Raw genomic sequence first — 17,172 nt, 5'->3', positions numbered from 1 at the left:
CATGAGAACTATGAATCCACGAATTATTCATTATCTATAGTCCTAAAACATCCTCTCTATTACTCGCAGCTGAACTAAACAGTAGCAAAGTGGTAAAACGAGATAAGTAAACTCATCTCTGAATTGAGTTTTTGAGAAATATCTCCAAATCCATGAGAGATAGCGCATTTGTTGTGGCTCCCAATGATCTCCACAAAAAAATTGTAATATAAATTTTGTTATCATCCCTAAATCTCGAAGTGTTTATTGACAGTCAATAAATTATTCAAAAATAGAGATAAATTGTTGCTAGAAAATGTATCTTATCCCGCCATTCTGACCGACTATCATTCAAGAATTTGTAATTTCGTTATCAGTGAAACTATTACAGATAACAAGTTCATCAATATTTAGGAAGGAACATTGTTTTGTTGTCATTTAACGCAATTCGTGATTTTTCCCCAATCGTCCTATGAAAAGCGGCTGGATTGATAAGATTGTCCACTAGCATCTCTAAAATGAAAAGAAACGTTGTTTTCCAAAAAAAAAGAATTCCACTTTTTCATCTGAAAGCAATAGTTTCAAAGATATTTGCGAATTTATGAAGTCGTTTTTGTTTACCTCTTCGCCCACGAAATGAAAGTAAATCATGACTTGAAAACTATTATATGCACATAATATTTTATTTATTTACAAATTAAAAACATTTCTTCAATACAATGAAATCGTGAGGTCACAATAACATCGATATTCGTTAATTTAATGAAATTGCAATAATTTCATATCCCTTTTTCTACAACATTTTACAATTAAACCTAATTGTATTATATTCATAATTGTCAGTGAGTGGACCTAGTTGACGTACTTTTTGACGATTCAAATGATTAATTTCTCTATAATTGCAGTTTTTATCAGTTATAAATAATAATAAGATGTACATCCCCAATTGATGGAAATAATTTGCATTTATTAATTACAATTAACTGCTGTAAATAGCGTGATGGCAAATATGACTTTCGATGGGAACAATATGGATGATTGTGATGATTTCATAACATTATTTTAAAATTATTAATTATCCATTCCTTCAATAATTGCATCTATCACCAAAATTGAGCGATTTCTTCTTGGTTTTCTTTTTTTCCTTCATGTGAATGATAAAAATACTTGTTTAATGATAACTGCATGAATCTATCAAGAGTGAATAATCTCACGGGGAAAGTAGAGAAATAAATATAAAAAAATTGATGATTCTTTGATGGAAGAAGATATACTTTCGGGTAGATGATCTAGAAGAAATAATGTGATGTTCATTCTTCAATTGAATAGAACTGAGTTTGGATCCTCGTCATCCAGTTGCTTCACATGCCGTAATACATCTTTTTTCGTTATTACTCCCAGCAATCGACTATGAAATAAAAAGAATGTAATTATACAATGAGTCAATTTCATTGATTTATCAGATATTTTGGATGCCCTTATTATTTTTTTGATTATAATTACTTTTTTTTTCTTAATCTTCCACCGAGAAGATATTGAGAGATATGCACCAGAAGAACTTTTGTACCAAAATATGTCAATTACAAAAGCTCTATTGACAAATTATTCTTGTCTTTTTTTCAATTAGACTATTTTTCAGAAAAGATTAATAAGGTTTTGATTACAATAATCGCAGCAGTCAGCATGAAATTGATGGAATAAATAACCTCCTGGTTTTAAAGATTTTTTGCGAAATAATTTATGGAAAATTGTTGGTGAACAATTTTCCATAAATTTTCCATAAATTTTTTTGTTTGACACACTGGACAATATTTTGTTCCTGTTCAAATCACATTGCGAATATCTAATTCATTATTGTTAAAACAGAATTGCCAAGGACATTGAAAGCAATAAAATTAATAGAATTGAAGTAAAAAATGCTTAAATATGGATAAAGTAAAAACCATAGCACGTCTGTTGGCCAAGGGTGGTCGCCTACTTATGTAATTGCAAAATCAGAATTTTGACAAATTTCAGGGTTCTGTCAAAGTGAAAATAAAAAAAATAACCCAAATCATGTTCGGAATATGTATAACGCATCCGAGCCCGAAAGGAACAAGTGAATACGTGAATCATCTTACCCATTATGCGTAACAAGCGTTTGCCTCAACCCCAATTTCCTAAACATATCAACAACAGTTTCCATTGGCGTCTGATCAGTAATTGTGATAGGAGCCATATCGAGTATTTTCTTCAATTTCAGTGGAGGCGGAGAATGCACTTGTAAATTATTCCCACTGGTAAATATGACAAGTGATTGTCTCGTAATGCCCTCAATCATTCGTTTAGCATTTGCAATAGCGAGATTCAGATCACGTCTCAGCACGAATCCAACAAGGTACTGCGATTCTTTTGAGACAATTACGGGGAAACCGTTGTGCTCAGTATCTTTGAGGAGATTCTCAACATCTTCTACTGTCATAGAATCCTGGGTGAGGACGTGGAGGGCCTCGTTGCGCCTGCAGAAAATAAAAAAAGATGAAAAATTAACGACATTCAGAATATATTTTACGAGGGTGAACACATCTGTTTAAAATGATTACTCCAGAGACTCGCGATGTCATGTAACACATGATGGAGAGTTAATGGTAAAATTACTGGTTCTCGTCGTCGTTGCGTTGTCTAGTAGGCAAGGTAGTGGGTGAGTCTCGGATGACTGGATGATTGTGTGTTTGAACGAGGAAAACGTGCGATTGAATGTGGCAGATTTTGATTTTCGATTGTAATTGGTCGGACAAACGAAGAAGGAATTTTTTCCGGAGAGTTGTGATTGGTCCGGGGGTCCGGACGGAATGCTTCCATGATATTGTATGAACCGACCCGGCGAGTAGTCAGGAAATCGAAGAAAGTACGATAATAAAGATTATTATAGAGAGGAAGATTTGGGAAAACTGAACACAATTGATTTGAAAAATAGAACATAGGGGTTGGTATGGAGAAACCACAGGAAAAACCCATATCGGCCGAAGCAACTACTCTAACGACAGTCTCCTACACGTCAGAGGGTAGCGCCTAACCGCATCGGCCACCGAAGTCGGTTTAATGTGAATAATGAAAAGATCCTTGATCAGGCACCGGTGAATTCCTTTAAGAACACTCAGTCCCTCCCGGCCAGATCGTTGAATATACAAGTCTTGTCGTATGAACGTAATATTTGTTCGTCAATTTTTGTCTCCTATTGATATATTAAACAAATACCAATAAATACTATTGTAGATTGAGATCAACCGAGGAAAGTTTCCCACAGATCTACTTCTAATCAATAAAAATCTAATGATCAAGTCCCCTCGATTTCAATAATGAATTTTAATGGTATTCCTCCGCCTTCCCCCCTCTTCAATAATCAATCACTGAGAAATGGGGTGAGGATGATGTATCGTTGATGAAAAATACAAAACTATGGTAAAATGAGGTAAATAAAAAAATGTTACTTCGGTTGCATAACGTCAGCTGCAAGAGTGGTGTGCTGGAACTCCTCTTTACTGTCCAGAAAAGGATATCCATTGAGGCCTATGTGAGCATCATAGACTCCCTGTTTCCCTAAAGCATCGCCGACCCATTTACTGGCCATGGCAGCAGCCATGAGAGGAACAATGTATCTCACCCCTCCAGTCAATTCAAACATAATGACGACCAAAGACACGGTCATCCTTGTAACACCTCCAAGAACAGCAGCTGCTCCCACCATAGCATACAACCCCGGAGTGATACAATCAGTTCCAATGGTACACTCCTCGCTGAACATGCGCATTTGTGGATAGTTAAAAGCAAGCTGTTCCATTCCAATGCCAACAATTCTTCCTACAATAGCCCCCAGACAGAGTGATGGAATGAATAATCCACATGGAACTTTAATGCCAAATGTAAATATCGTCATGACTAGTTTCAGGATCAACGTCATCACAAGTAACCAAACAGCTTTGTAAACTCCAGATTCAGCTCCTGCCGATTCAATAGTGATATTTGCATTGGTAAAATTTCGACTGTAATCGCATAGCATATCTCCATTCGCCACTCCACACTTGCGGAATAGCAGGTATATCAGTTGACTCGTGCTCATTCTTGTGTAGGGATTTGGATATGCTATTACAGCTGTGAGTACTGTTACAACAAGGACTTCGGTTACAGGATACTGTCCCAATTTTGATGTCTTTCGGTAACGACACCAGAATAAATTTGCTTTGATAAATAATGTTGCTATCACGCCCTGGAACAACATAATCAACAGACGTTATAGACACATTATAATTTGATTTTAGAAGTCACGGGAATTAGACATTTATAAGGGCTCTAATATGCTAATAAATTTTCAAAACCTCAAAATTTACCTAAAATTTAAGATAGTTTACTCCTGAAAAACATACTCCTTTGGAGAAATGTTATACACTTGAATCAGTGGCAAATGGATGAAACCTTACGATAAACATTAATTCTTTCTTTTTCAAATATATTTTGCAGTACCAAATAGCATAAGTGTTGGCATCACGGCACATACATTTACATCGAAAATTAAAAGAAACTATTTTCTCGAAACATATTATAGTTGATGACGTTATTCATGAGTGATTCGAGTTGAATAGATGATTTTTAATGAATTGATCAAGATTATTGCGTCTATTTTTTCGTCGACAGTCATGAAATTTTCTTTTTGCATGAAGGAATGACTCATATCTAGATGAAAACTACGTTGATGAAAAAAGCTAATGTAGTTTCCTGTGGAAATTAAGCCGATGTTCAAAGTGCGCCTTACGGCATGTGAAAGAAAAATTCAGTAGTGAAGTGCTAAAACAGGAGGAGTTGACTTATCTCTCAATCGAATGTTTTGGTCATATCTCCAAATCTGACGGAGATAACGGAATTTTTGTAATTACATTTGTCGTAGTACTTAATTAGCTCTACAAAAGAGGTTCGTGTCAAATTCTGCTATTGATGTCAGTCAAACAGTCACCGGGCTCAATGATAATCTCGAGAAATATCGGGACCCTTCAGGGTCACGGTCGGGACATCGCCGAAGCAGTCAGTGTATATCGTATCGCTATAGACACCGAAAGTGTCTCTTTAGTTACCGTACATCAACGTAATCGCTCAATCGAGTACATCACCGGAGTGCAGCAACGAGAGAATAGGCGCAATAATCTTTATCAATTTATTGAAAATCATCTATGGAATTGGGGTCCCCTATGAATAACGTTATCAAACTTATCCGAGACATTTCATTGAAAGTCCGATATCAATTTAAAAATTCATCAGTGTAAAACTATTTTTAATATAATGACGCGTAGTTTATAATGCACGATAAAGTATACCCGTAATAGTGGTTTTATAATTAACGAGTATATTAATTTTTTATCTCCGTAAGAAGTCCATTTTTTCCCAACCGGCATCTCAATTTCAAGCAGGTTTTAATGAAAATTTTACGATTTTCCTTACATTCCAAGATATTCATCCAAAACTAGTCATTAGTTAAAAATAATATATCTGGTTATACCACTTCGTTACTGAATTATTCCGTGAAGGAATCGCATGAAGTGACAGTTAATTGACAGTATAACTTTCAAATAATTTTTTTTTAATTTAAAAGTCGGCTTACAGATGTGAAAAAAATCTTTTAATCTGTGTTTTTTTTTAATTAATAATCCATGCGCAAAACATAGTTCGTTTCCCTATTTTTTTAATTGTAATAAAAGCATTTTTGAGAATTTCGTAGTGAAGAAAAATCACTTAAAAATTACACAACTATGTGAATAAAAAAATCAATAAAAAATATTCTAGATATCATTAGGAAAGGAGTACATCGAATGTTAAGTAAATTGCAGTCTTCAATCATCATATGGCTGGGCAATTTCTAGATGCACTCCAAAATTTCAATAAGGAGTTAAATTGACTTGAACGTATTGGTCACTTAATTACGGAAATTGCAGTTAGTTTAAAGAAAATTCTCTTCACAAAAATATTGTTATCGTATTTGATTATTTTATGGGCCGCTTAATTGATTGCATAATGCTTCATAATTACCCCAATTACTCCAAGCATCACAAACGGAATCAACTCGAAGAATATCCAAGGTTTATTGTATTCCACATAAAACAATACTGAGTGCTCATTTCCGAAGGGATTGATGGAACGTAATACGAAGGCTGCTATCAAGGCACAGAAAAATGATCGCCACAGTGTTTTCAGAGGGAAATAATAACTGACCTGTAACAAATAATATGCGATTAATTAATATTCCCTATGATAGATAAGAATTTTGTGAAAATTTGAAAAACATAGATGTAAATAATTTCATCGAACTTATTTGATTGATATCCCTGCAACTAGTACAGAAAGAAATACAAATATTTCCTCGAGAATTATTACGTGCAATTTAGAGAGATTACGATAGAATAGACCTTCCATTCAGCTTTATTCATAATCATCTCCAGCTGTCATCAAACGGTGATTACCTCTTCCAAACTAAAAAGAACACCTCCAATAGGTGCTCCAAAAGCCACAGATACACCAGCAGCGGCTGCAGCTGATAAAATCTCTCTCTTTTTTGCCTCATTTCTACCGTACTTTGGGAATAAATACGAAAATATATTTCCAATGCAACAGGCAATGTGCACCATCGGTCCCTCTTTTCCAAGACTCAAGCCGGCTGATACCGAGAGTATCAGTCCAACTGATTTTATTATCAGAGTCCATTTTCCCAGGTATCCACGAATAATGAATCCACTCAGAATGGTTTTTATCTGAAAGAAAAAAAAAACGTAACAACCTTTCGAAAGTTTTTGGATGTAACGAAATATTTAAAATTGTTATTCCGATCTCATTTTGTTCATCTTCGATGTCTTGATTCAGTCAGTATTAACTTTCTTCAGCAATACTTAGATGAATTAAACATGAAAAATGAAATAAGCAAACTAGAACTTCATCCAAAGAGGTATGCAATAATTGGATAGAGTTTTGGTCTTTTCATTTTATTTGTTATCTTGAATTCATCGAATTACTAAAGATCGATAGCAATGAACGACGAGTCAAGACGTCGAAGAAAATATAGAGAAATTGCGCACTGATTGGGAAGAATGTATCAAAAGGAAATGGCGAAAGAAAATGAAACAAAGGAAAAAAACTGACATTTTTACATTTTTATTTCTATTTTTTGTTTGAAGTTTATCCCTTTCCTTCAGTAAAAATCTTTGTTATTCAAAAGTGCTATATAGCCCATCGGCTATCTCTTCAGACGATTCATATTTCCATATCAGATCCCCATCTTAAAGTTCCACTACTGCAGTAGAGGAATACGTGATGCTGAATATTCGCTGAATATTCATTATTTGACACGAAAGCTTCAAAATTATTGGATATTTCCTAATAGTTTGGTTACAAAGTAATGAACGTATCAAGTTCTCCAGGCTACAATCACAAACACTGCGAGCGAGTAATTTTTCGGGTCAACACAATAAGCTCCTTTGTTTGCATGGAACCCAGAGGGAAATATCCGATTAATTTCAAAGTTCCAATCGTGTTTGGGAAATTTTTTTTTCACATATAATACCACAAGTGGTTCAAAATTATCGAATATTTCCCGATAGATTCGTTGCAAACAAATGAAGGAGTCAAGTTTTTCAGGCTAAAAAATCACGAGTGCGAAGCACGAGTGATTTTTCCTGAAAAACTTGACGACTTCATTTGTATGCAGGGAACCTAGAGGGAAATATTCTATAATTTTGAAGCTCGAGTGGTATTCAGGGGATTATTTTTCCTATCCAAATTTCGGCCAAGAGAATTGTGCCATGACATGAAAAGAGGTTTATTTGGTTAAGTGTCGTTTGTTTACCAAAATATTCAAAAAATTATCGCTGATATTCGAGGTAGGCTATACAAAATATCAACAAATGGTGCAATTCTATTGGCTGAAATTTGGGTGGGAAAAATAATCATCCATATTTCTATGCCTCCTTTTATCAATATTTTCTGAATCCAATAATTAAATCCAGTTTATCAATTTTAATTAGTGATTAACTTGATTCAACGGTTCCTTATTTTCCAAAGCCGGCAGTATAAAAACTTGGAAAGAATGAATTTGGTAGGCGGGGAAATCTCCGAAATCTAACAAGCCCTGGAGACTCGACTGCGAATATTTTTTATTGCAAACATTGACATAGAAGCGAATTTAGACACCACTCTCCTCCCATTTTGCTCGAAATGAAAAATTCATAATCATTAAAGTCATTTACCTCAGGAATACCAGAACCACAAGCATACGGAGCAAACATCCTCACGAGAGCTGCTGAGAGGGAAGCAAAGAGTAATGCCCAGGCGATATAAAACATATAAGAGACGATATAAGCTCCTGCACCAGTTTTCGATTGCCCGAAAACTTCAGGCCAGTTGAGCCACTGCGAGCAATTTTCTCCATCAAAAGTCGTTTCATTGTAACTCCAGCAGCACTGCTCCTTATTCAGCCAAAATGCCTCCGGACAAATTCCAAATTTAAGATCTGTCATCCACGATGCACCAATATCAATGACACCAGCAGCTGCACCAGTGAATAAGCCAACTAACAATACACATAACCATCCTGACCATGCGTCGTGTGCGCCTTTCACAAGGTCCCACATGGAATCATGTTTTTTCTTGAGGATATATCGATGTCTCATCCGATCTCTAGCAATATCACGCTGCCAGTCAATAGTGTGGAAATCCTCGTATTGGCCGATTCCTGGTATATCATCTGATTCTGCTGAAACTGTTTCATTAGATTTTTAATACTACGATTGTTGCGGACTCCTACAGAGAAATTTCCACGCGAATAAAAGTAATAATTAATAAGGACTTCAATGTGCTGAGCGTAAGTGAATAATTCTCATGCTATCGTCATGTGCTTTGAAAGAAGATAAATATATTGATTTTGCATTATCAGTTTCGAGAATATTAAGTATCCAAACAGGTATCGTTCATCTGACATTTTGTTAAATGTGAAGATAATAAACAGCTAATTTGGCGTTGTTTGTCAAATCAAAAGTCTCTTTCCTTGTTTTTACAGCTATTGAACAAATACTAACGGGTTTTTTCTCAGCAATGTGCTTTGCCAGGCATCTGCTACCGCGATGAATGTTTAAAATTTGCCTTAGTTTATAAATAGAAATCTATAAAATAATATAAGCATGTAAATATATTATGTATTTTATATGTATATCGACAATTATTTTCTTAATTTCGTAAACTGTTTTTATCGCCGTATAAACTGAAAAAGAATAAGTCAAGGCCAAGTAAATGACAATAGGTCATTTTACAGTTACCGGAAAATATCTTGTAACGTAAGAAAGATGATAGAATTTTTCTAAGAAACCTGGTTGTATAGAATCACAAGGGTTACAAAATATTTCCCTTCGTTACACGTGGAAAGGTATTATAATCTATTATCAGATGATAAACGTAACATCTGGCGAAAGTGGCTAATAAAAACACGAATCAAATGACACTTTTATCACCGGATAGCATTACTATTTTATATTATTGGCTTCGAAACCATAATAATTGAACAGTTTTAACATATTCCCAAAGGGCACCCTGTGAGTTGCTTAGTGCTCCCATAATTCAACATGATTAAAATGTTTGGCATTGGGCTGGGAATATTTTAGAATGAATAGATGAGCAAAATTCCATCATAAAAATAAATTCTGCAGAGATTTCTCTGCAGAATTAATTTTTTTCGCTGTTTACGCTCGAAACTATTAAATTCAGTGAAGACCGAAAGGGCCGGAAGGGTTTGACAAAAGGCATTTTACTGTTAATTCTCTATCTCTTTTATTTTACTAATTTCATTGGTAATTGCAACCTTTCGAATAGATTCCCTATAACCACCACCTACATATATTCTAATTTTGGTTTGTTTGGTTCTCTTTAAACATTTCATTTTTTATTTTTTTCCAGTGATTGATTTATTGCTATTCATTTTCTTCCGCTTATAAATTTATGTATCAGAATTTCTACGATTCATCAATTTTACAACACGCTAATTCAAACCAAACTTCTTCAGAAATAAAACAAAAAATTGGAATGTCTCGAAAATGTCGATGAATTTGATTGAGATAGAGCACATCGAGGCGAATACTTTAAGAAGTGGGGAATTGCAATCGGTTGGATAGTTTCGAGATCATAAAGGAAAACGATTTCGACAGATCCATCTCCTGAACCAACGATCCGATTCAGCTATTCTTTAGTCCCCAATATTTCAGTGCCAAAGGAAAACTTTATGGTAAATTTCAAGTTGATACATCAATTTTTCCACGTGCTAGAGGACTAACAAAAATTGTTTCAACAAAAACTAAAAAAATCAAAAATCTCGCACCTTTGTTTGGAAGGATATATATATTTTGATTGATTACGATAAAGTTTAGTGAGGTGAATGTTTCGATATGTTGTCCAGATATTTGCAAAGCGATTCAGAAACAAATGGCGATTTCTAAAAAACAGCTGGACCAATTGAGCTGAATTTTCACATATGTACACTTCATCCTGGCAATTGCCTTTATTTCTTCAATTTTCAAAAAGAAATTGACCATGCGGATATGTACCAATAGTGCTCAAATTGTGTATCTCTACGGTACAGACAATTCTACACAATTTCCAAGTGAAATATAAAACTCCAAAAATCGGACGATTACAGAGCTCCATTGAGAAGCAATTAAATCATGAAAATAAACTCACAATGTGATGTTGTGTCCTCCAGCCGCACACTCCTCTCCAGATACGCATTGTTCCCCGTATGGGAACCCTGATGAGTACTCTCCAACATATCTTCGTCACTGCTCAGGCTGCCACGACCTACTGCATTACTCCTCAGTCGTGTATCACCATGCCCATTCAGGCCATTAGTCGTCTAATAAATATCCCAAAACTCCAATCAACATCGGCGAAAAATTGTCAACAAATTATGAGAATATTCTACCCTTTAAGCATTCAGTTCTAACCGAGTTAAGCAGCATTGGAGTCATGCATAAGGATTATTTCCATGTGATGAACCAAAAGAACGTGCAGAGGGTCTTTATCAATGAGCACAAACGAACACAAATTGTTGGGTGAAAACCACGGAATGAATAAAAAATCATAATTCATGATGCGAATGTGTTCCAAAAGAATGTCAGTTCTACAGAATTTAATGACTGTTCCATATTCTTACTTCTGGTAGCAACCGCTCGCTGCTGAGATTCGCAACGCTCGAGCGGTTTCCGGTATATTTTAATTCAAGATACGTCGTGTTAGGTTTTTTATGTACTTTTCTTATAATGTTAATCGTTAGCTCTTATTTGCTGATTATTCGGTTGTACGAAATTTTTATCTCCTTGCTATGGATTTTTTGATACCTTAACTTCCATTCAATTATGCACCTCTCATATTTTCTTCATTAACGTTCTGAAATTGGTTCCATAAGTACACTGAGGAAGTATATATTACTGCATGGTTCTACAAAGATCATAATTACAGAGGCAAGGCAGAGAAAATGTAACAGCGGCGTCGAGGATTCTCCAGTAGAGTGGTGAAAAATTCAAGTCGACGGTAAAAATGTGTTAATTATCCAATTATTTTAGGAGCGAGTAATTTTTACTTCTGCCGTTCCCCAAATTATTCTATTAAAATTTTTCAAATGGTTAAGGCGTTGAAATTAAAAAATATTCTAACCAGTTCTGTTGCATGTGTTGGAAAATTGAAAATGTATTTCTTAAAATGTCAAAACAGATCAATAACTACCATTTAATTTCTTTGTTGATAACGGAGTACTTTTCATATCTGATTTTAAAATATAATCGTGAAGGAGTTTATTCGAGTCCGACAAAATTTTCCTGTGAAAAATGATCTTGATAATTTCTCCTTATCTCAATCATAACCGCCATAATTCAACAATTAATAAAGACGATAAGTTATATAAACTCGTACACTGTAAGGTAAATAAACTCATTTTCAAATGAGTCTTATTGCGCTGACAAAATCGCTCGTAGAAAATTTTCAAAAAATCATTTTTTCCGATTTCGAGGTCTTTACCATTCATATTTGCTCTGCTTTAAACAAGCCCTATATTAGACTCAAGAAGTGACAGATAGTTCAGGCGATAGGGGATAGACAGAGAAAATCATCAAGAAGTATTTTGTATTTTTTGAACATTCACTTCTGGGCTCTAATTATGGAATGGCCACAATAAAAAAACTGTGATTCCTTCTCCGTTGAAAACAAACATTCCCATCATTCATTGAAATCAAAATACTTTTTTTATAATATAAACAATTTGTCAAAAATCATGAAAAATAACAAACAATTGGAGAATTGATTTTCCCTTAACATGAGTTAACATTAACTACAATTCCATTGGAGGCAAGGAATCATGTAATTTTGTGGAGGTACTAAGAAAAAACTGGATGAAATCGTTAACACACACACACACACACAACATTTATGAACAGACATGGTTTCAAAATTGAATTTTTATAATTTTAGATTATAATTAGTCGATATAATACAACACATCCAAAACTTGAATTTGGGCAATTAGAATGCTTCTATTTGAGAGCGAAAATCCTTTTTTAATAATCGAAAAAGCAACTTTGAGCCAAAAATAGGACTTATTTGAGAGTTCTACCCCGCAGGGAATACTCAATTCGTTAATTACTTCAATCACTCGAAAATTGTCAATTTTAAGAAGAAATATCAAAACCATTTTCACTGAGCATCTCTTTTGATTTCAGTGATAATTGTAACGGTCTAATTGACTCTTTCACCGCCTCTCGACCGAATCTCTCGATTGCAATTGTATTAATGTAAAATGTATCGATAACTTCTATATCCTATGCCTACCTGAGAAGGTGATACTGAGTTGTAATTGGTGCCAGTTGCACAATGAGCAGGGACATTAAGTGACGGTGATGATGTACCTTTCAATGGAAACCTCTCCATGGCATTGCGTTGATCTATGTTCACAATAGCACCAATAACATCTCTTCCTCACTTCATTTCTTACACAACTAATTTAATATTAACTAAATGATTGATGAGCCAACTAAGTATTAATTTACCTCCCCCTATCGACCAGAGATGGGCAAAAAATGATATCGTATTAATATTAATGAATTTTCCCTTAGAAATTGATAAAATTATGCTCCAATTGTGTTCATATTTAATAGTGTACAATAATAATTTTCATTGCTTTTCATTAGACAATAGAAGTACCAAAATTTTCGTGATTGATTGCCTTAGTAATTGCAATCAGAAATTAATTCTGAATCAATGAATCATGAATGTTTGATAATTCTTCATTCATCGATTATTCAACAACATAAAAAAAAGAATTCGATAAAGCTGTCACATCGGTAATGGAAGCTGAAGAAGTACTCATTATTCTATTATTTCATAACTATCAATAAAATTGCTCATACTTTGAGAATAAAAAATTTAATTAGTCAAATTGTCAAAAATAGTGACATTTTTCTTTAAACAATTCAACTGACTATGGTTAGCTCCAATATTAAAAATATATGGTTGAAGAATAATTAAAAATAGTTGAAAAAGTGGAAAAATGTCACCCCGAATTCATTAATTTTTTTGAAATCTAAATTGCATGTTGATGTGTGGAGAAAATCGGATCAAATTAAGCTAAAACAACAATTGATGTAGAACTGCTATTTCCAATATTATTACTGTATGTTAAAAAAATCTGACAAATATTGCTAATTTAGGAAACAATAAAAAAAATTCTCGGCGTTACTTCTGATTATTTAAACAATAGAAAACACTTTACTTTCAATTGGTGAGGATGATAATATTGAAAAGAAGAATAAAAGAAAAAAAGAAAGAATGCCTTCACATATAAATTACTAAATGATAATATGATAATATTTCCATCTCCATTGTTAATCAGATAGATAATCAGTAATAGAAAATCTCAACATTACTGACAACAACATTTATTTCGATCCCTCCCATATGAAAAATCCCGATAGGAAAATTTGGCGAAAGGGCGAAAAAATTTAATTGGAATTATGTAAAATTTGTTTTGAGATTTCATAAAAATTATAGAGAATTATCAGTGAAAGTTTATTTGTATTTTGCAATGATGGTGCCATATTTTGTAAGAAAAAAGCAATGAATTTAAAATTTTCTACATGAATAGGCATAATTTTGTAAATTTCCTTTCATAGAGATCCTGTAGACCATAACCAAACAATAAAAATTTTGATTGACAAAGTGCCATCGAATATCTCAATCAGAAAAGTCTAAATTTATCGACTTTTTCCTATGAAATAGCCTAAAAATGTCCAGAAAAAATTAATCAAAAGTATAATGAGGTTACGTATGAAAAGTTGGTAAAATCGAACTTTTATTAGACAACTCTATTGAATCTTCTATTACTGTTTAGTCATTTCTGTTCAAATTATTAATCGAAAATATTTTATAGAAAAAGTCAAGAGAATTTGACTTTTCTCCACAGCTTATTCCATTAAGATATTTCTTCCAAACCTTCTTCAGCTGACATTTTCGAAGCGATATTGCTTAATTTTCTTAAACCAAAAAATCATTGAAACATTTGAGCCCAGAAAATGTTCTCTAAAATCTACAAGATATTTTCTATTAAACCTTCCAATAATCAAAAATAAATGAAAAATTTGATAGAAGACGAGTAAATTTTTTTCTAAAGAAAAATAAATTCCAAAGACTTCCAGAACAAATTTCTAGCGAGTTTCTTAAGGTTGTAATTGAACTTTTCCATACGTGCTGCAGTCAAATAGTTGAATGATGCCTACCACGAACCACTACCTACCGAACCACATGACAACTGTCGTTGCTTCATGGAGATGACTTAATCCGGATAAACGATACAACTTTACATATGTTTAATACGTGTGATAGTATTGCTACGGATACACGACTAGAACTTCTGCACGTCCAGTTGGATAATGAGGCACGTAACGTGTGTAAGGTATATTAAAGAGCATATTTGGTATTAAATATGACGTAGGTGTTAATCTTTGAGAGAATGATCAAGTGTTCCACGATTCGTAAACGAGACAATAAATGATAACAATTGTCAATGGGTGGACATCTCTGATAGCCAAGCATCTGATTACCGAACTGTCACATGGAACGATTAATTGTGTTTTAGGGGGTGTCGAACACTATGATGCTTATTTTCAATACAAGTGGATTGTAACGTTCATTGAGCTTGAATAGAAATCATTGTTGTTAATTTACCATTTCCAACGTGCAATTCTCTTGATAATCCGGAGTGCCAACTGTACACATTCGTCAGTCAGTGGAGGATTGAAGAATGTCCGTCCGTCCCTTGTGCTTCTCAGCTCAATGCCACATTATAACTTTTTACATTTACAATAATTTGTTGATTTTCAGTTTTGGATGTTTACACTTTTTGATTTTCTCCAAGATAGCGGAAATTTGCCTGTGTCCTGCCAATTGGCTGCCAATGTCAGTGTCAAAACGCTTCTTGCCACACACAATGCGCGTGAAATGCAGGGTCATGTGATACACATTCTTATATGCAATGTGTGTTAGTGTGTTCGGTTCTGTAGCAACGACGATGGACTCAAGGTGTGTGAGAAATGCTCGTGTAACTGGCACCACTGGCACACAATGGAGTTGACCTGTGGCTGAAGAGAGAAACACTGGCGCCACCGGTGCTTTTTCGTCTTTATAAATTCCATTAGTTACCACTTAGTGCGTCCCAGAAATTTTTAATTGACAAAATACAAATTATTTGGATTTCCAAATATATATTAAAATGCCATATGAATACACATGTACATTTGTGCAATCTTCGACACTAAAGGTAAGGCGGAGAGGTGGAATATAAACAGTAAATGCTCAATGAAAAATTTTTTAATTCCATCACTTTATTTTTGTTTCTTATCATTTCAGCACCCCAGGTTCAAAATGTGAATATTGCATTACGTCATATGTACAGATGGTGCCTCATATTAAACAAATTAAAACAATGAGGAACCGGGAGCGGTGTAACAAGTAACAACTGGATTGTTCCTATTGATGTTTGGGTATTGCATTGTGTTTTTTGTTAACAAATTAACAATTTGCTTTCGAATGGTCATTCTGCAGAGTACATTTTATTTTTGGAATAAAACTATATGTTTGTTTGTATTTATTGTTTAAAGTCTTTCAATATTACTTGCAATATGAGCAATCATAGGGTACGCTATGAAAGGAAGGAAATGGCACTTTACAGAGGAATTCATAAAAAATGCCTAGAAATTTGAAAATTACCGTGAAAAACAAATCAGAGGTAACAGCTGTCATAATGATCTACTCTATCAAATTAGGATTAGGATTAAAAATGTCCTAAAGTTTTTTCAAAATAGACACAACGGTCGACTTTCGGCTGTAAAGTCGATCTATAAAATGTTGAAGGAGTTATTTTAAGCCACCAGTCATTTTATTTAATACATCTTTTTGTTATCGTGAGAATAACAAAAAGATTTCGCAGAAATATTAGAAAAGTCCAAAAGTCCATGAAGGAAGTCAATTTTAGTTGTAGTCAACGAATAGGAGTCAACAATATCTACATTGAAAAAAAAATCAAATCAATTAACCGTTGGCAGTGGATTAACAATCAGAAAAAAAATATGTAACGAATATTGATACATATATATGTACGGAGATGGTATAAAAATAGCATATGTCGATTTTTTAAATCATAATGAGGTGGTTAACACAAAAAAAACGAAACTTCTGGTTGATTTAAGGAGCAAAATCGATTATTGCAAGGTAATTGAATGCTGATACGTCTAATTTATTGTTTACCACTTGACAGGAGATACAATTTTTTTCCTTCGGGTCTCTTGAATTGTACCGTAAAACTGAGAACATATCATAAATAAAAAAGAGTATTGTAGACATGCAGTGTGAGTAATCATAACATTTTTACCTAATTTTCTCTCTTTTCTTTGGCTTTGTGAACATTCTATTATTTTGGACCTTCCAATTACTACGTCCTGAATCGGTTTCAGCCTAAATATTACAGGATGTTAATATTATCTGGAATATTATTTCATCGTGCAAATAACATAACAAAGAAAAATTATTCATTGCAGAAATATTGCAAACTGACTTGTATATTAAATTTTATTAAAAAAACATCCCGTTTCGTCT

The 17,172-nt window shown here is 33.8% G+C and overlaps 1 protein-coding gene and 1 long non-coding RNA gene across 7 annotated transcripts; one reads left to right on the top strand and one right to left on the bottom strand.

Moving 5' to 3' along the window:
* Positions 1-641: 641 nt before the first annotated feature.
* On the bottom strand, positions 642-15,388 carry LOC135167872 (H(+)/Cl(-) exchange transporter 3). Of its 6 annotated transcripts, none has more exons than XM_064131527.1 (9): positions 15,247-15,388; positions 12,856-12,968; positions 10,717-10,888; positions 8,241-8,752; positions 6,465-6,752; positions 6,034-6,216; positions 3,450-4,225; positions 2,100-2,477; positions 642-1,387 (listed from the first exon to the last, which is right to left on the bottom strand). In XM_064131527.1, the coding sequence occupies exons 2-9, from the start codon at positions 12,952-12,954 to the stop codon at positions 1,297-1,299; spliced, it is 2,499 nt and encodes an 832-aa protein (XP_063987597.1). In that variant the 5' UTR covers positions 12,955-12,968; positions 15,247-15,388; the 3' UTR covers positions 642-1,296. The 6 variants fall into 6 exon arrangements, with proteins under 6 accessions (XP_063987597.1, XP_063987596.1, XP_063987598.1 ...); XM_064131526.1 differs by lacking the exon at positions 15,247-15,388 and adding an exon at positions 14,816-14,973; XM_064131528.1 differs by lacking the exon at positions 12,856-12,968.
* Positions 14,764-17,170, top strand: LOC135167879 (uncharacterized). The gene is made up of 3 exons (XR_010299936.1): positions 14,764-14,974; positions 15,158-15,838; positions 15,928-17,170. It is a non-coding gene; the product is annotated as an uncharacterized LOC135167879 (long non-coding RNA).
* Positions 17,171-17,172: the final 2 nt, after the last annotated feature.

This window comes from Diachasmimorpha longicaudata, chromosome 12, assembly GCF_034640455.1.
Source record: "Diachasmimorpha longicaudata isolate KC_UGA_2023 chromosome 12, iyDiaLong2, whole genome shotgun sequence".
Taxonomy (NCBI): Eukaryota; Metazoa; Arthropoda; class Insecta; order Hymenoptera; family Braconidae; genus Diachasmimorpha; species Diachasmimorpha longicaudata.
This window is presented reverse-complemented; position numbering and strand designations above follow the sequence as displayed.